General features: G+C 40.0%; 1 protein-coding gene across 19 annotated transcripts in view; it reads right to left on the bottom strand.

Moving 5' to 3' along the window:
* NRXN1 (neurexin 1) overlaps positions 1–20,023 on the bottom strand; it is an 828,007-nt gene that overhangs the window by 308,545 nt on the left and 499,439 nt on the right. Inside the window, exon 1 of one of the 19 annotated variants that reach the window (XM_087717554.1) lies at positions 596–839. The exons of the other annotated variants lie outside the window; for them this stretch is intronic. Within the exon in view, the coding sequence (XP_087573680.1) occupies positions 596–824 (229 nt within the window). The 5' untranslated portion in view covers positions 825–839. Of the gene's footprint in view, positions 1–595; positions 840–20,023 lie in introns of those variants that run through there. 19 annotated transcript variants of the gene reach the window in all.

The raw sequence follows: 20,023 nt of genomic DNA, 5'->3' as shown, positions 1-20,023 counted from the left end.
CCCGCCTCTGCCGAGGGGGTGTGTCTTTTCTTCCCCTCAGGTGTAGCGGTGGCTCCTACCGTGCTAGTCCCGGCGGCTGCCTCAGGCTCCGCTGAGCTGCACCTTCACCCTCCCTTCCAGTCTTTTGCGCCTTTCTTTCAGCACCCGGCGATTGCCACCACCGTCCCCGCGCATACAACCACAAAGCCTTGGGACAGCCCGGGGGTTCAACGTCAATCATGCCCCAGGTAGCCAAAATGCCGGGGGGCGCCCTGCCTTTCCAGAAAAACTGCACCCCCCAGGCTTAGATTTGATGGACCGCCGAGCCCTTCTTCGCTCATTGTCCATTCTTTTCCACCACTCCGTCCTAAAAAACCAAACCTAAAGGGGGGGGGGGGGCAGAGCGATCCCTGCAACGCCCTCAACCGCGCACCTCTCGAGGCTCCCTCGACTCCTCTTCAGTTTAGGCGTGTTCCCTGGCTAAGAATCCACCCGCTCCCTGCCGCCACGTGTGAGTGTGTGTCACACCTCCCCATTTTCTGTCATTAGAATGGGGAGCTCCCCACTGTCACTTCGACCCCACGCGTCCCCTCCAGCCGAGCCATCCGGGACCCACCGTGTCCGCCTCGCAAGGAAGCCGGGGACCTGTAGATCGCGATAGGCACTGAAGGGTGCTTGCTGTTGCTGCCATGGAAATGGTGGATATGCGGCGCCCCCAAACTGGAGGCACCCCAAGCCACCCCGAGGAAGCCACTGAGAATCAACGGGAGTATCCAGAGCAGGGCCAGCTGGCCACGGGACTGGACGGGCTCGGACAGCACGAGCTCCCTCATCCGCTGGGGCATGGCGGGGCGGGGGCACCCCCACCCCACCCCGTCAGGAGCGAGGCAAACTTTGGGCGAGGAAAGCGCAGACGGGCGGCTCACCGCACTAAGCGGTTCGTCATTGTGGGCGCTTCTGCTGGGCGCCGATCGCTCGCCCCGGGTCCCTTCTTGCCCCAAAGAGGCCCGAACATAGTCCAGGGCGGCCGACAAGCGCCAAATTCCCGTGGAGAAAACGCGGCGGGACGGCTCCGAGGAGTCTCCGGTGCTTCTCCGCGCGGCTACCTCCACTGTCAAGCAGCGCTCAGGGGACTCTCCTCCATAATCCACAAAGCGGGCGATCCTCCCGCCGGGAACGGCCAGCCGAGGTGGGGACGGGGCGCCCAATTCCCAAAGAAAAGCAACCGTCGCAGGGGGGGATCCATCCAGCGGAGAAAGCGGCAAGCGCTTCTTTAAAGGCGCGCCGAGAACGCGCGCAGCTCCCCGGGCGAGCCTCCTCTCTCCTTTGCTCTCCGCCTATTGCCAGCGCAACGAGGGCGAAGAGGAAGACGGCGACGGCGACAGCGAGGACGGCGGTGGGCAGGAGGCGGCGAGCGGAGCTTTGCAGGGAGAATCCATTGCACGCGTCTGAGCGGAGCCACCGCGGCGAGGGGGGCGGGCGAGAGTGAGCGAGGAGCGAGCCATGCTAGCTGGCAGCGAAGGCGAAGCGAGCGCTATGCAAATCTGCAGTCTCCCAACAGCAAATCACCGGCGCCCCTATGCAATGCAGCGGACCAGCCTATGGGGGAGTAAGCAAGCGGGCGCTGGCCCCGGCTCGCTTCCTCGCAGAGGCGGCGGCGGCGGTGCGCTAACTGGAATGGGCCATGTGGCAGGTAGGCTGCGTGCCGCTCATCGTAGCCTACGGCCGGCTCTGCAGCTTTCTTGCTCGGGGAGAATTTCCGGGTGGGATGGGGGAGCTGAAGACTCAGATAGTTTCAAATAACGTTTTTGTTCCACGCCCTCCCCCAGAGATTAATTCTGTCCATATTCTGCGGGTGACGTTAAGCGAGGGATGCCTCTCCGCCTCTTCTCATCTTTTAAGGGAAAGCCGCCTATTGGAGAGGAGTGGAGATGCTTCAAAGAGGAAGCACAATCATTCTCCTCTCTTCCCTTGCCCTTTCACAAGAGGCGCCTCCCCAGACCACACAAACCCTGCCACCTCCGAGAACAAGCAAGAGGGCGAGCATCCAAGATAAGATCTCTGCCAGCCCTGCCTCTGCTCTCTTCCTGATTAGCAACCCCCCACCATCACCATCGTTCTTCTCCACTGAGTTTACACGCACTCCATGAGGGGTGTGGGGGACCCTACACTGGTTTCCTCTCTGCACTAGACCCCCTTTTCTGCTTTCCTGTCCTGTCTCCTCTCACTGGAAGAGAAAGAATGTGCCAGCAGATAGAGTACTGCAGAAGGATTAAGCAGGTGGGCAACCCAGTTCCTTCCCAAAAGAACAAAAGAAAGGGTGAGCCAGTAGCAGCACCTTCCCCCTCTCTGGTGACTGGGCTGCTCAGTCATTTGCTGTTCTGTCCAGAGAGGGAGAGGGAGATGATACAGGTGAGTTCTTTCCCTTTATCTCCCCACTTCCAACTGCAACAGTCAGTCCATTGTGCTGCACTAACTAAGGAGGCTGAAGAACAGCCTTGGGTAGGAATGGCTGCTTCCCTTTACTGATCTTGTATTTCCTCTGCTCTTCTTGAGCCTGAAGAAATAAGGATTTGACAATTGATGGTTGCCACTACCTCAGTTTGAGATGTGCAGTGGAAAGAATTGGACTCAATCATGTATTTTTATGGTGCTAAAAAGGGCAATCCTGTATAATGAAAAGCAGCTTGGTGGACAGCACATGCTACTTGAATGAGGTAGATGTTTAAATCTACATACCACCTGAATGAAATTCTACAAGACACTTCTAGGAAACCAAGAGATTATGTCACTGAAATCCATAAGCAAATTACCAAGCAACAGTGCTCCAAATTTGTTGATTTCTAGTAGGAAATATACATACAAAATAAAATAAGTGTATCCCTCAGGTATTTAACATGCCTAGGCAACTGAAGATGTTTTCCCAGAATAGGTAACAAATCCTGACCTATTACCTCAATTTATTATTTCATAGTCTTTCCCTTTATGGTTCTTGGCTCCCCCCAAAATGTTTCACTTTAGATGTCCAGCTACTAAAAGATTTTACACTCGGTGTAGACGTTTTCACTAAATGCCTGCTAACACAACACTCGGTGGAAGCGTCCCAGAGAAAAGAAGGACTGCCTTGGGAAAGGAGAAGGACTTGTACCAAATGTGCTCAGTCAGTATATTGTGGCTCTTTATGAAATGGCAAAATGAAAATATACCTAGCACTCCTTTCTTTAATTTTAATCCCATTAAAAAAAAAAAAAACCTTCAGGAGATTAACGGTAAAGGTAAAGGTTCCCCTTACACATATGTGCTAGTCATTCCTGATTCCTGACTCTAGGGAGTGGTGCTCATCTCTGTTTCAAAGCTAAAGAGCCAGTGCTGTCCGAAGACATCTCCATGACTAGATGCTGAAGGCACACGGAACTCTGTTACCTTCCCACCAAAGGTGGTTCCTATTTTTCTACTTGCATTTTTACATGCTTTCAAATTGCTAGGTTTGCAGAAGCTGGGACAAGAAATGGGAGCTCACTCTGTTACGCGGCACTATGGATTCAAACTTCCAAACAGTCAACCTTTCTGATCGACAAAGTCAGCATCTTAGCCATTGAGCCATCACATCCCTTCAGGAGATTATGTTGATTTAAAGAGTGAGAAGGCCAAAATGAACTGCTGAGCATCCAAACCTAACAGTAGATTGTGATCTTCTCCGTCCACCCTATCTCGCCAACTATATCATATTGGCCCTTTTATTCCCCCAATTGCACAAGGAAGCCCAGCAGGTGGCCTTCAGAGGCAGTCACACCATCATCAAGGCTAATAGCCATTGATCTTCATGATTTTCACTAGTTACCAAGATATGGTAAGCATCATCAATCTCATGGTAGTGAATTCCAAAGCTGTTATGTGCTGTATAAAATATACTTTCATTTTTCTGTCTTGATTCTTCCTGGATTCAAGTTTATTAGGTGATCCATGGTTCTAATATTTTAGGAAGAGGAAAATAGCTTCTCTTTGGGCATTTTATCCATACCAAAGATAATTTTATACTTCTCAGTCAGGTTCCCTATACTTTTCTGGACTAAAAAGCCTAAAAAGCCTCATATCTCACAACCTTTCTTCAAAGGGTAGCTGCTCTAGCCCATTGATCATCTTAATTGCCCCCCTCTGAAACTATTCTTTTTGAGGTTCAGCAACCAGAACTGCATACAATATTCCAGATGCAGTTGCATCATTGATTCTTAATATCATAGATACTACCACTTAGGATTAATTGTACTTTGAAACATTCATTGTTTTGAATTACAGTTGTCACATTTCCTTGCCATTGACCAGTTGACTGACATTAATGGGAGTTAGTTCAAAACTTTTGGGTTATCTAATCTATCTTGCTAAATTGTTATCACAGAAACATTTAACAACAACAGAAAGATTTAAGGGAACAACCTTCAGAATTAAAATGCCAGAAGATTGGGCTACAACCAAGCATGCATGGGGCCACTACTTTTTATTTTATGTCACTACTTTGTAGCTCTCATTTATGGAGGTCCTGGAAATTAATCAAGGGGCAAATATTGCCTGAAGTTACATGTTGCCTAATCCTGTTGTTTTAAATCATGCAGAACATTTCACATTCATTAACTGATTTAGTTTTGCAAAATAATGCAAAATGTATTGCAGATCAATACATCTGAAATTAGAGATGGGAGGGAAACAGAGGTTCAATTATGTGGGGGAGTCAACTTTTGAAATAGGGACATTTTGTGTTCACTACTTTTTTTTTTTTTTTTTTTTAGAAATTCTGTTACAGGTTCGAGCTGATAGAATGAATAGCAGGATTTTATTTTGTTTGAAAATCAGTAGCTGAACAATCCAGGAAGATATGAAAATAAATACATTCCAAACATAAGAATTGAATAAAGATGCAACTTCTTTCCAAAACAGATAATGTAAAAAGCAACAATTCACTAACAGTTATGTTAAAGCCAGTAAAGGATTCATGCTACATTTCATTGCTACTTCATGCAATGTATTTTAATGTCAAAGCAGCCATTTGTAAATCTTGCGTTATCACATCTCCACATATCTCCTTTACGCCAGCATTTCAAACAGTGTTTTCTGTCAGATATTATGAATCTTCTCAATATTGGCAGTTTATTTAAAAAAAAAAAAAAACCTTCAGGAGATTAACGGTAAAGGTAAAGGTTCCCATCGCACATACATGCCTAGTTGTTTCTGACTCTAGGGGTAGTGCTCATCTCCATTTCAAAGCTGAAGAGCCAGCGCTGTCCAAAGACATCTCCGTGGTCATGTGGCCCGCATGACTAAATGCCGAAGGCACACAGAACACTGTTACCGTCCCAACAAAAGTGGTCCCAATTTTTCTACTTGCATTTTTACATGCTTTCGAACTGCTAGGTTGGCAGAAGTTGGGACAAGTTATGGGAGCTCACTCTGTTACCCGCCACTAGGGATTTGAACTGCCAAACTGCCAACCTTTCTGTTTGACAAGCTCAGCATCTTAGCCACTGAGCCACCACGTGCCTATAGTCTAAGGTATATGTGCTTTTATTGACAAAACTCAGTACCTGAAAAAAAAGTTTTCTTTATCTCCCTTCCTTTGGCACAGAGGTCAGATGGCTAATTGTTAACCAGTCATTCTTTCTTGGCTCAACCCACTTCATAAGATTATTGTTGAGGAGAAAATGTATAGAAAAGAGGTGAGGTATATGTCTGGTAGATAACTAAATTACCAAATCTCCCCCATGTTTTATGGAAGTGGTTTCCTTAGTATTACTGACACTTCACTTATATGAAGTTGTTTGTCTTAAATATCAAGAGCAAAAGTATCTACAGAAGTGCTGGAATCTAGGCCAGAAAAATAAACCTTTCCAACCTGTCAGACTACTAAAGGCTAATTTAATTTACATTTAGACTTTAACATTAGTATCATTTGAGCAAACGTGAGTGAAAAGTGGAGGACCATTGTGTGTATCGTTAAATAACAATCTCTTGACTGCTGTTCAGCCTCTGATTATTTAAACATTAATTGGTTGAATAATCAAGTTAAAATCTATTGAAATATACATAGGAGTTCCTGGGCAATTGCTGCAATAAGAAGACAGATCTTAAGTCTCTTTCATCTGGCAGAGCTGTTATTAGGAGATGGCCAAGACGTTTGTTTCTGGGTTTCTTATATTTTCTGTGTCTCTCTCCCTTTTCCTCTTTCTTATGTGCATATATACTGATTGACCCTATGTGGCTAGATCTCAAATATTACACCTTGAATGATTCTTACAGACAATTAAATTGGAATTCATCTTACCCATGCATGCCAGTGGCACTCATCTTTTTCCAATTTGAAAATGATTAAATTATACAAAAGTAACATATTTTATTAAAAGCACTTACTTTTGATTTTTGACTATTTTACTCTGCTTCATGCAGATCTTGCCCAGTCTTAAATGCTGCCTTTAATTTTTTCTGGAAAAAAATTAGCCCATTGCCTCTGGACTGTGAGATGTGCAATAGGATAGATTTCAGAGCAAGAAAATTGCAGCCAATTGTAGTCCAAAAAGGATATGTCCAGACATTTTATTTTTTAAAACTGTTATTTTTCATAGTGATGAACAGTTATTTGCTGTTTCACTGTTTCCACTTGGCTTCTTTTTCCTATAGGGGCAGCAAAACATATCCAAACAGCTTTATACATATCTTTCTTAGCATTATGTATAAACTAGGAACTCTGCCTCATTTATTTTCCAATGAGCTAAAACTATAAACTCTTGATTTAACCATTTATAATGGCTCTGACATCTTAGGAAAGGAACAATTCAGAGTTCCTATTTGAGCATAATGCTAAGGAGCCTCAGGGAATTATTCAGTTTTCTTATTTTTCTATAGGAAGTCATAAGGAGGAGGATGTGAATTTAATCTCCTAGTTCCCAAATGAAAGACAAAATCCAATAGAAGGCACATTTACTAAGGAGGTTCTGAATGTTAAATATGGAGGAATTTCCTGATCATGAGAGTTATTAAGCAATGGAACAGCCCGTCTCTAGGAGTTTGTTTTCAAACAAAAATTCAACATATTTTGTCCCTGATGGTATGAGTATTCCTGCTCTGGACAGTGAGGTTGTACTAGGAGACTTCCGAGGTTCTTCCAACCCTTTAATTCTAAGTCAAAAGCTATTTTTAAAAATAAGAAATGGGGTGAGGTTATAGGCAAGGGCAGATTAAATGAAGTTTGGGTCAGTGCAAGCCAAAAACATAGCAGATCACAAGAGAAAAAAAGGAAAGCTCTGGGTTGGAATAAAAACTATACCCTGTCTAGTAATTCTGGAAGGTGGTTGATTAAGAGAATAGTATTAAGCATAATATGTAAATGGAGCCAATAAAACTTAACACAAAGATGCTGGAGTGAGCCTATTGCCTGTATTCCCCACATGTACACTTCCTATTAGTAAAACTGCCATGCTACCATTAAAAAAAAATCTGGATTCAATATATTATAGGGCTGGTCCAGCAAGACTTGTTTTTCTTTTTCAATAGTGCAAATCAATGTTTCTTTTCAGGTGCTGGACAGCTCCCAAGAAAAACTGCTGTTTGACTTCTAAGCTTAGTTAAACACCTAGACATCTTATTATGCCTGTATTTCTGTTTCCACAGACACAAAAGCAGTACATGGATAGGAACAAACTTGGAGAAGCTCCATCTACATGCTTTGTGATGGGGAATAAAAAGGACAGCTCTGGTACAGTCCTTCCTACATTGAAAATTATGACTATCAGTTGCAAAATTATATCTTTCTCTTCTCCTCCTTCCTTCCCATCCCACATCAAGAGTAGAGCCACTTTCATTGGCCAGATGTTGATGAATAAAATCTCTCAGCATCTCCCACCATTGACCCATCCAGCCAAGGCTTTTGGGAGTTAAACCAACCATACAGAAGAAATTAGATGGCCAAAGTGGGATTGTAGCAGATATCATTTACTTTCTGATAAGAGATAACTTCAAAAGGTTTCAACTGTGAAGGTCTTCATTGAGGAATCAAAAAGTTACAATATAAACAAGTGAAAATAATGAATAAAAGCATTAGTTTTATATACTGTATACAAAACAAAGTTGTTCTTCTTGCTGCAGAGAGTGGCATCCACATTTTAAATATGTGACATTTGTTCTAATTCATAATATGAATCTCCCCAAATTAAGTATTTCATTAATACATGAGATTAAATTACAGCCTGTTGGAATAAAAAAAAATCTTAGCAAATCTCTAAGCAGGGAACATCAACAAACTTACTGAATTAACTAATATGAGAAAGCACCTTTTGTTTTTAAAATAGCTTTCAATGTCAAAAGTACAGCAAGTGAAAATATAAATACCATACTTTTTGGAGAATAAGACACACCTTTTTTCCTCAAAAAAGAGGCTGAAAATCTGGGTGCATCTTATACATCGAATACAGCATTTTTTGCCTCCCGAAGCCCCCCCCCCTTAACCAAAATGGCCATGCATACTCTTATGGAGGCTTTCAGAGAGCTCCTGCGGGACTGGGGAGGGCAGAAATGAGCAAACAATGGGCTGTTTTTTGCCCCACCCCATCCCGTAGCAGGACTCTATAAATCTCCATAAGGCTATGCATGCAATTTTTTTGACGAAAAATGGGCCCGTTTTTGTGAAAAACAGCCCATTTTTTGCTTGTTTTTGGCACTCCCCCCAGGAGCACTCTGTAAGCCCCCCCCCCAGGCTATTCATGTCTCTTTTTGGAAACAAATGGACCCATTTTTGTGAAAAACGGGTCATTTTGGTGAGGTTTCCCTACCTACCTACTGTATTTCTCTCTCTTTCTCTCCCTCTCTATCCTTCTATCTACCACCTACTTTTTTTTTAAAAAAAAAAGCCTCTTCAAAACCTTATACTCTGGTGCGTGTTACACTCCGAAAAATACAGTATGTGTTTTAAAAATGATTTAATTATTCTACCTATTTTACATTAGTATAAATATCTTAAGACAAAAATGTCACCAATTTACCCAACTACTTCCAATACTTTTATTCCTGGAGATGCTAAAAGGATAGAGTTTAGTTTTGTCAATTCTATCTTAGACATCTTAAATAAATTTGTTATTCCCACTGAAATGAAGTAGCAAATAGAATCAACAAAACTAAACAGCATCCTTTCAGCATTTCCAGAACCGAAAGTTTAGGGCGTTGTTATTCCCATTTGTTTATATTGTAACTTTTTAAATGTAAAGTTAAATCTATGGGTGTATCTTTTTAATAATTTATATACCATTACATATTTTTTTAAAAATAAACATTGCACATATATACATACATATTCCAGGGTTACACAAAATGCAAAAAAATGACTGCAAAGTAATTAGCCAGAAAATTAAAGGCATGAGATAAGACAAAAAACAAGAAAAGAAAATACCATATTTTTGGACTATAAGATGCTCTGGACTATTAGATACACCTAGATTTTGGGGAGAAAAACAAGAAAAAAAAATCTGCCTTTGCCGCTGCCTCCCAGCAACTTGCCTCCTTGCAGCAAACAGCTTGGTCAGCTTCAGCACAGCCTGATTTAGCACAAGCAGCTGATTGGTGGTTGGATCTGCCTTCCGGAATACTGCCTATCAGTTCTTCCAGGCTGTGGGGATCGCCACTGCCCACCCATTGCCTCTGCTGCCTATTGCCATCACCATAAGCCCCATTTTTGGCTTCAGCAGATCTCGTTTTTGGCCTCCGCACATCCCATTTTTGCCCATTCCGGTGGGAATAAGTGGTGGCAGCAATCCCTGCTGCCTGGAATGGGCTGAAAATGCGACATGCAAAGGCCGAAAACGGGACATGCCAAAAATTGAGGCCCAAAATTGAGCACACAAAGGTGGAGATAAGTGGCAGTAGCAATGAGTGGCAATGTTGGCGATACGTGGTGGCAATCCCCACAGCCTGGAACAGCTGATAGGCAGTATTCTGGGAGGCAGATCCAACTGTCAATCAGCTGCTCATGCTAAATCAGGCTGTGCTGAAGCTAACCAGGCTGTTTTTTGTTGGCTGCAAGGAGGAAATTTCTCGGAGGCAAAGGCTGAAGGGTGAGGGCCAATGGAGCGGCAGGTTTCAGCAACACTTGCTGTACAAGATGCACAGACATTTCCACTCACTTTTGGGGGTGGGGGAAAGTACATCTTATACACTGAAAAATATGGTACATTATATCTAGCTTACACCAACAACATTTTGTGTACCTTTCTATTCTTATAAACCTATTCACAAATCACCTTTGATAAAACCAGTAAGTAAAGCAATAATAAAGCAATTAATAAAGACATACATTAAGATATTATGTAAAATGTTTGAAAGAATATAAATTAAAAAATATTAAAAAAGCAATAGAAGATTTAAAATTATGCTATTACTATTTTTAAAAGGAGCATATTATGGAGCATAAAATTATTTCCCTTGCTACTGAAAGGTAGTAGGTAAGGTATTGCTATGTTGGGGCAACCACTGGGAAAGCTGGCTCCCACTAACCACTTACTATCTTCAATATGGGTGGGCACCTAGAACAAACAATAGATCAAAGGAAAAAGTCTTTCCTCACATACTGCGTTCCCAAGCTGAGAAATACTTCATAAGTTTTATTTGTTTACTTAAAGGATTTATATAGCCATTCATCTTGTAATCAACTCTGAGAAATTCCCAATCAAAAGTTAAAACAACATATAAATCCTATTAAAACCATAAAAAACATAAAAAACCTGACCCTAAGCCAAAATAAGGACCTTGAATTGGAACGAAATGAACCAGGAAAGAACATAAACAACTGGCATGCTTTGTTCATACCACCCAGTTCTAGCCAATAAATCTTGCCTTGGAATTTTGTACTACTTAAATTTTCTGAACCATTTGGAAGGGAAGTTTCAAGTTTACTGCACTGCAGTAATCTAAGTGAGAAGTTACCAGGGCATGGATTACCTTAGCAAGGTTACCTGCATGCAAGTAAGACCTTTGCTGGTGTAAGTACAGCCTGAACTGATGAAAGGTGTTTCATGCTGCAGTGCCACTAATGTTAAAGATATACTGTATGCAGAAGAACCTTGATCTACTATTTTATATTGGGACAGTATAACCATATCCAGAACAGATTTAAGACCATTCCTCTGGATAGATAAGCAAATGCAACAGATTGTTGGTCTATCTCCTTAGCAATGTCACATGATTCCAGTAAAAAAGAGAGAACTGGACATCTTCGGCAAATTTAGACATTTTATTTTAAACCAATAAATAATCTCACGCAGAGTTTTCATGTTTAGTGGTGTACAGCATGGGTTATAAAATGGAACTGTGGAACTTTATGGCATAAAATCCTTGAATTTAAGCAAAAATGTCCACAGCATAATCCTCTGAAGATAACCATATGGAACATATTAAAGCTCTCTCACCAAATTCACCAAATTTTCAAAAATATTCCATGGTTGCTAGTATCAAACACTGCTGAGAGATCTAACAGAATCAACACAAATGCCACCCTCTCATTGCTCTTGAAAATTTCATTCAACGGGGTAACCAAGGAGATTTTGATGCTCATGTTAAGCCTGAACCCCAACTGAAACAAGTAGAAATTCATTGAATGTATTTATTTATTAAATTTATATATCATCCATCTTTCTGTCCAAAGATCCAAGAGTAACAGAAGCTACACACACCCCTTGCTGGCCATTGGCTCATAATTATTTTGACCTTCTGGATCCAGTGAATATCCCTGATTTGCAAGCTGTAATAAGCCACAAGGAGCATGGTTCAAATAAATACATAGTTGGCTGAACTCACCTAAGCATCTTGTCTGCATCAGTCAAGCCTGAAAAATTAAATCTCATCCAAAGTCATGAGCAGAGCCCTGGGCACTTCTACAAATTTAACTGCTAAAATGAAAGAATCTTAAGTTTTGAATTTGATCAACATTGCCTTCAAAATGTCTATGCAACATGTCATAGTGATATGCTGGAGGATTGCTGAAAGCCCCAAACTACTCAGAAAAGTTCCACTGGATAGCATTGACAGAATGTAATAACAGAGAATAAAATCTACCTGTTTTCCATCACCACCCAAAAGTTAGCTTGAAAATTACTTCTAACTAGTGTTTGATCAGATGTAAAAAAAGATCTATCCCTTCACTTGTATTTTAGTCATCTGATTTGCTTCATTGTGTACCAAGGGACTATATAACGTGGGAGAGAATTCAAGGAGCAATGAGGTCAATGGTATTGTCATTTGTATATTCCATAAGGAAGGCAAATCATTGACACAAGCACCAGCAATACCAGGGGGGAAAAAGAAGTCTTTTACATCTTTCTGAAATCCTGTGGAATATATTAGCCCCGGAGGGTGCTCCATTCTCATAGGTGCCTGTCCTCTGTAGAAAGGAGTAGTTTGGGCTCAGCAGAACATGCTTTGGCTTTGCAAGGGAATATATGTAAATTCTCCCACTTTCAGATTGCCATCCTTCTGCCCAATAGATAAATCCAAATCCAGTGTGTGACCTGCCATGTGTGTTGAGTCAATAGCAAGTTGAGACATGTATGATTGTTATGATGACCATGTGGTCCAACTAAGACTTCACCATGGATGCTGAAGTCTCTCAGAACTAATGTTCTAGGGCTCTGCATCATCAGATCTGAGGTCACCTTCATCGACTTAGATAGAGAGGCTGTTGGCAGGTATGGTAGCGCAGCACCAAAATCCTAGATACCCAATACAAGCTGCACTGAATGGCGGCACTTGAATAGACAGCAAAGCTTGATAAAGATAATCCCTATAGATATTTTCCCTCTGTCCTATTCTGTGCTGTATCAAGTATCCAAAGGACCATACCTGGGAGGGACTACAGTAATACCCTTCAGTTCTCCAACCCATGTTTCATTTATGTACATCAAGTAGGCCTACCAATGTACAATAACAGAATAGCTACCTCAGTGCATCTGTGCAAAGCAATAACCAGAGAAGGAGATAGGTACAATATGTCTCTCTTGTAATTTTAAATATATTACAGTGCAAACATGATGAATTCAAACAGACATGATGGACAAACAAACAAATAACAGACAGTGTGCATCATGCTCTATCTTCTTATTCCATTGGTTTATTATAACACTTCATCTAAACAATTAAGGCATATATCTTTCTTTATGCAAGAACATTTGAATTTTTTCCAATATGGTTTTACATCACATTTGTCTATGAATTGCCAAACTACTCACAAATTTTTGTGATGACCCAAAATCACTTGATGCAGTTCAGAGGAAGCACACGTGAACAGATACATCTACATTTCTAAAATGCTGACCACTCTAGTCTGAGATTCAAGATTCATCCAAATTCAATGCACACTCCTAATTGAAATCGAGTTATGGTTCATGTATTAATTTGGGCACATTGATTAGAATCTGTGCTTTTGCAATGAAGTGATTCCTTTTCCTGGATTTAGGACTAGTGTGAAAGCTGGGCAGAAGGACAAAATCTTAACATTTTCACAAACCCCAAAGCTGTATTAGAAGTAAGTGCAAAAGCCTTGTCAACTGGATTAAACAATGCAATTGAAGGAGCTTAGACATTCCAGTCAAATGACCAATTTTAAGTAATGAATCTCCTGGGGCACATGAAGGAGAAAGTGCCCCCTAAGCAATAAAAAAATGGGTGAGTTTTTGTACAAATCTCCACTTTCTCAACCCAACTTATTTCAGAATGGTAACGAGCATAACACAAGCCTACATTTTTAAATTTGTTCTAGAAATTTCCAAAATGATTTTTCCTTTAAAATAAAATGCAATATATTTTTAGTTTGAAGGAAACAGACTTGAGACATAGTCATCCTTTTTATACTTTATTGAAAAGGCATAATTAGGACTTCCTCATTCTGAGTATTAAGCTTTTAAGCAAAAGGTAAAGGTTTAAAGCAGCTGTCGGTAAATATTATTAAAATATATAGTAAGCACCAGGTCTTATTCAAACCCAGGGATGGCTGCAACATCTTTTTTATCCTGCTGCTGTCACCAGATAGGAATTTGAATGTTTCAGCAAGTTACTGTGCACTGGGGCAGGGACAAAAAGAATTGAATGGTTTGGGTCCAATTTTAATCAATACTTGAGTAGGAGGGAAGCAAAGCTTCTATTTCACATTGTGACCCCCAAAGGAAAAAATGATATAAATTGTAAAAATGAAGCATATATCAGAACTGTCAGTGTAGTTATTAACATTATTATCACACACTTAATTAGGTGCAATGAACTCTTCATAGTAACTCTTCAATTTCTTCATGTTTTTTCCCCTGAATTTTCTCTAAACACTTTTCATTTGAGAATAAAGGAAATTGTGCAGTTTCTTTTTTGGGATCACTATGTCAGTAGATGCAAATTCTTCCTTTCAAAACAGAAATGGACAATACATTAAACAGTTGAAAGTTTCACACTTCTTGCATATGTTCAAACCAGTGGGGCTTACAGGAGTTTGTGTGGAACAGCCCTGTGAAAAGCTACATTGGAGTAAATCCCATTGAACAGAGCAAAACTTACTGCTGAGCATAAATGCACATGAGACAAAAGATACTATATTTTTAGTTCTTTCTCTTCAAGGGTACCCTTGAGATTTGAACATTCATGTTTTTGTACAGCTACACAATACTCGTTCTCAAGCAGCCTATAGATAATGAGATTCAAAAAGACCCTTTTTTCTTCCTGAAGGGAGATTGAGGAGCAAACAGTAGGAACAGCTGCTGCAGATGCAGAACGTCCAATAAGCAGGATAGTTCTCACTAGTTTCCAGGAATATATAAGTACTTCAGATCTTTCTTGAAAAATAGCTAGACAAAAAGAACTTGCACGTTTATAAAACTTAAAAAGATTTCCACTTTCCTATTAACTAAATTTTGGATATGGACCTAAATTAGTTTCTGTTCTGCTACTATATTTCACTTCTATTCTTTATTTTAAAAGGAAAGGTTTTAAAGGTGATGGAGGATAAGAGGGAGGACAACACCTAATTGGTAAATACAGTGTCTTCAATCCAAACCGGAAAAACAGCTTTATAAACCTGTCTATCTGAAACCACTTCTGCATCTTCTTCCCTTTCTCCCCTTTTTCTACGTCATCAAAGTTTAACTTGTGATTTCCTAGTGGAAGAAGTTGTGTCAAGTGGACTTGTGGCATCATTATTGTCATGATAGAGACATCAGAACAAAACCACAGCAATTTGGTAGACTGTATTGACAAATGATCATGTAGAAAAAGAGGAGAACAGAGCCAAGTTTCATGTTAAGCCTGAGGGCAGTGGATAATGATTCCAAAGCATGGATGAGCTTTGTACATTTGAGTTCAAAATAAGTAATTGCTCTATGTTCTTTATTCTCTTCAAATTGGGCTTGAAGTGGAATGTTGAAGGCTCTCTTAATTTTAATTAGTCCAATAGCTATGTGCTATTTTGATTCACTTCTCTGTTTACATTTCTGAAATCTATCCTTCATACTATTCCATATTAAGGTTTCAAGTTGCTTGCTGATTTGCTTTTAAATTGTGGATCAGTAATTAAAGATCTCTCAACTAGTCCTATCTTCCTAAAGAGTTCCATAGTTGTCTTTCTCACAATAAACTAAATCAGATTCTTACAGCTCATGAACAATTATAGGTAACAAAAATCTCTTCCTTAGAATTAGAGTCATGGGGATGAAAGTGACCTTGGTGTTTTCTAGTCAACCGGCTGCCAAAGCAAGATACTTTATAACATCCCAGACAAATGGTTGTGCAATATTTTCTTGAGAACCTCTAGTGATGGAACATCCACAACTACAGGAGGCAAGCTTATTCCATTGGTTAATTGCTGTCACTGTCCAGAAATTTCTCCTTAGTTCCAGGTAGGATCACTCTTTAACAAGCTTCTTGTTAAAGAAGGTGTTTTGGAGGATAAATAAATCCCCTTATCTCTGTGACTACCCATCAAGTATGGAAGACACGTATCATGTCAACCTTAAAGCTTTTCTTTGTTAGGCTAGTTATACCTAGTTATCTTAACTGTTCATTGTATGCTTTAGTCTGAAGACGTTTTATCAGCTTTGTTGCTCTTCTGCAAACTCAATTTTTCTCTTTTTTCCTGTCGTGTGACCAGAATTGGATACAGTATTCCAAGTGTAGCTGCACTGGTGCAGTATACAGTGATACTATGATATCTCATGATCTTGATGCAGTCTAGGACTATATTGGCCTTTTTTGGCAGCTGCAGCACACTGCTGGCTTCTCCTCAAATAGTGGTTCATTAAGACACTTGGATCCTTCTCACAGTTTCTATTGTTGAGCCTGGTACTGCCTATTATATAACTGTGCATTTGGTTTGCCCTGCCTAGGTGTAGGGCCTTATTTTCTCTGCAGAACCCTATTTTTTCTCATTTTTTTTCTAAATGTTTCCCTTGTTTCTATTGTCGAGTTCATGTATAGGTATTGCATATCTTTGCATGCAGAATATGTGAATAAGTAATAACTGCTTATATTTATCTGTATGCAGCTACTGTTGCTGCTCCTCAGTTAATATCCTCTTAGCTATTACACATTCATTCCAATGATAGATGACCAAAGGCATAAGCCTCTGATGCTCTCTCTTTACCAAAGCTGAAGGAAATTCACCCTGTAAACATTTTTGTTGCTTATGGCGCCAACAGGGAAATCTGACCCCATTTTTAGTACCTGTGTGAAAAGCTTGCTTCTCTCCTCCCCTCTTTGTGCCATCCTGCCCTGGTGATTTCCTCTATTAGGTTGCCAAGATGGTTTCCTCAGAGAGCTCTGTGTTTATCTTGACAGGTGTTACTGAGCTCTACTGTGCCTCCCTGGAATTGTTACTGCCTGCTTTGAGGTACAGTGAAAAACATTAAGACAGCAAACTAATGAACTTACCTTATTGCATTTCAAATCATATCAACTACACAGTAGGTTGGATTAATCCACTAATGCTCTTCTAATGATGCCTTCATTGGGCATATGGTGCTGACTTTCTATTTTCTTTACCCTCACATATTGATGAAGCTTAAAATAATTAAAAGGCATGGGTATTTTTTTCTGCTTTCCAATTTTCATTATATACATATGTATTTTCAATAGTATTTTCATTCTGTGGTTCACCTTATTGTTTGGTAAGTATGGACTCTGATTACTACAGTCATGAATTAAAGGGAAAGGAACATAAGTGATAAAGTCAAACATATGCGCCAAAGCTGGGTTTCTGCCGGTTCGCCCCAGATTGGGCGAAACGGTAGTGGTGTTGGCAGAAGGCTCCACCCATCCTCCCACTTCAGCACATGCACAGAAGCTGTGTGCACACGAGTGAACTAACCACCACTGATATTCATCTAAAACATGTTTGTCTCTGGAGAAAAATAATCTTTTCCCCCCTTTTTTTGTGAGTCTGAGTGAGTCACAAAGTCTTTGATTGGGAGTCCCTGTATTCTCATTTAAGTGCTGATCATCTCATGGCTGGATTATTACAATGCACTTTACATGGGGCTACCCTTGAAAAGTATTCAGAAATTGTAAGTAGTACAGTAGAAATGAAGTGTTGGTTTAAAAAATATAGTCAATTCTTACTGTTGAATTCAAATCCCTAAATAATACATTATACCAATTAATTGGAGCTGAGAGATTTAGGGCACCTGCCCTTGTCTTGACTTCTCTTTTCCTTTTAGGAAATCTGTTTCACACTCTGAAGTACTCTATGGATATTTTTAAAATCCACTTTATCCTTATAACAGAGTTAAAACTATATTTTATCATTAAATAATTTATTATCATTTAAGCTGTGTCTGATTTTTCTAAAAAGTAAAATAAATATCTAAGAAGACTATTTTTGATTTGCATGAATTGGCAACAAAAATACTTGTTGGATCTCCATGCTAAATCATTACTTAACCCATGAGGTTAGTACACTACTAAAGCAGAAATCTCAGCCAGGTTATGTGCACAATAAAGGGATCAACAAAGCAATGTTTTTCTTTTAACTTGGTGTGTGTGTGTGTGTGTGTGTGTGTGTGTGTGTGTGTGTGTGTGTGTGTGTGTACAATGTTAGTGAAGGATGAATGAATGGGCAACCTGCATACAAATATTGTCTCGCAGTACCTCAATTGTTTACTTTGCTATGACAATTTTGTATCTTTCAGCAGTATAACTGCTAATTTGGAAGAGAACTGCCCTCTAATTTCTATCTAACCTTAACACATATGAAAAACAGCCTTAAAAATTTCAGCCATTTTGTAATATTATTATGGTTTTCTGTGACGTTCCAAAATATTGTGAGTTGTAGGTCTTGACCACTCAAGCATTCCCTCCCTCCTGCTTTAAGGACTGGAGCAGCATGGTTACCATATAATAATTCTGGTTCTTTTCTATAAATTTGCATATATTTATTATTTGCATATGAGATTCTTCATATGTGCCCTATTTATCTATCCTTATTATTTTGACTGCATCTGTGTAAATTATTCTCATTCCCTACCTTCCTTCCCTCTTCCAAGTGCTCATAAACAAAGACAAAAGTTTTATTGTCTCCTCTTCTCTCTAGCCAGATGTATCTAGAGATTCCAACACTTTCATCAAAATGATGAAAGGACTGTGGTGCAAGCAAAACACAAACTGTATCCCTTTCAAAGTTGCAACATCAGAACACATGTACAAAAGGGATGGAGCTTGTGATGCTGCTTTTGTCATTCTCCCCTCCCCTTGACTGTCCTTGCAGATGCTTCTGTTTTCAGCATCTGCTATTTAGAGATACACTATTTGTCAGTATTCCACTCTGCCACCCAGTCTTCTCAATCCTTCAAAACATTTCAACCTCTTCTCTTTTGTTGGCCTTAAGACTTTGAGAATAAACAGGGAATACTGTGAGCCAGTCATTCCCTTAATAAGATTGTAGTCTGCCAGTGCCCTGTTTTCCGAAGCATTATAGATCCCAGATAATTGGTTGCTAATTTCTCCCCATCTATGTTTTAACCCATATCCAGTAAATGTGTCTGCTTATATGAAAAAGAACTGAGGAGCTAAGGAAAAAAGTATGACGTTGCCAAGCTACCTTTTTTCCACTGCATTTAACAGTTCTTATTAGCTATGATGGTGAAAGAGTATCTCAGCATTTTTAAAGCTGGCGTTTCCCCAATAGTTGTAAACACAGCTGCATATTGTGCAGCAGCTAGAGTAGAAGATAGTTTGATCAGACATACTCTAAATGGGCAGGACACAAGGCTCAGAAGGCAAGCACAGACATATGATTAGTAAGTAAGTACACAAATAACATTAACTGAATGACTTTATATATGTATTTATATACCTCCAGCTCCACAAATTTGGAAAAAAACTATCTAAATAAATTGCATTATTCATAAATGGATTTGAATGATAGAATTATAGTTAGTTCCATTCTCAAATAGATTTTGTCACTGGGAAGTTTCTTTTAAAGTTTATCTAATTTTTTCTTCTATCTTTTAAAACAACAAATGTTACTTTTTGTCAGTGCTCTTCTCAAGCAATGTAGCCAGAATTTACAGAGCAGGGCAGAATAATATGAAATTATTGTTTTTTTTTCTATATTAGAGTACAAAATCATTGGAATTGTACCAGAAGATTGGGGGGGGGGGGAGAGAATCCTGTTCATGTAAAAAGATTGCATAATACACTATATTTTTACTGATAAAGAATAATTGGATGCTTGAATGGCATGCCTGTGCTTTTAATAATTTGGATTCTTGTTCTGTGTGCTAATCTCTGCCATGAGTCTATGTCAAAACAACACAGGATTTGCTAGGATTTTCCACCTCAGCCCATCTGGTTCACTCATTTGCCTGGTGCTCCAAATGTAAGCATAAATATTAAGCAGAAAGTGAGTCCAACTTGATAGCTGCATTTCTGAGCACAGCTTTACAAATAGTAGATTTGGAGGAGAAACCTATATGATTAATGCCTGGTAATGTGCAGATCAATATAAATCTTCTCTATTGTGCTGCCTATACATTCTGGTGAACAGTGT

This window comes from Thamnophis sirtalis, unplaced genomic scaffold (genome assembly GCF_051295495.1).
Source record: "Thamnophis sirtalis isolate CommonGarterSnake01/CBP01778 unplaced genomic scaffold, rThaSir2_p1.2 scaffold_6, whole genome shotgun sequence".
NCBI classification, from domain to species: domain Eukaryota; kingdom Metazoa; phylum Chordata; class Lepidosauria; order Squamata; family Natricidae; genus Thamnophis; species Thamnophis sirtalis.
This window is presented reverse-complemented; position numbering and strand designations above follow the sequence as displayed.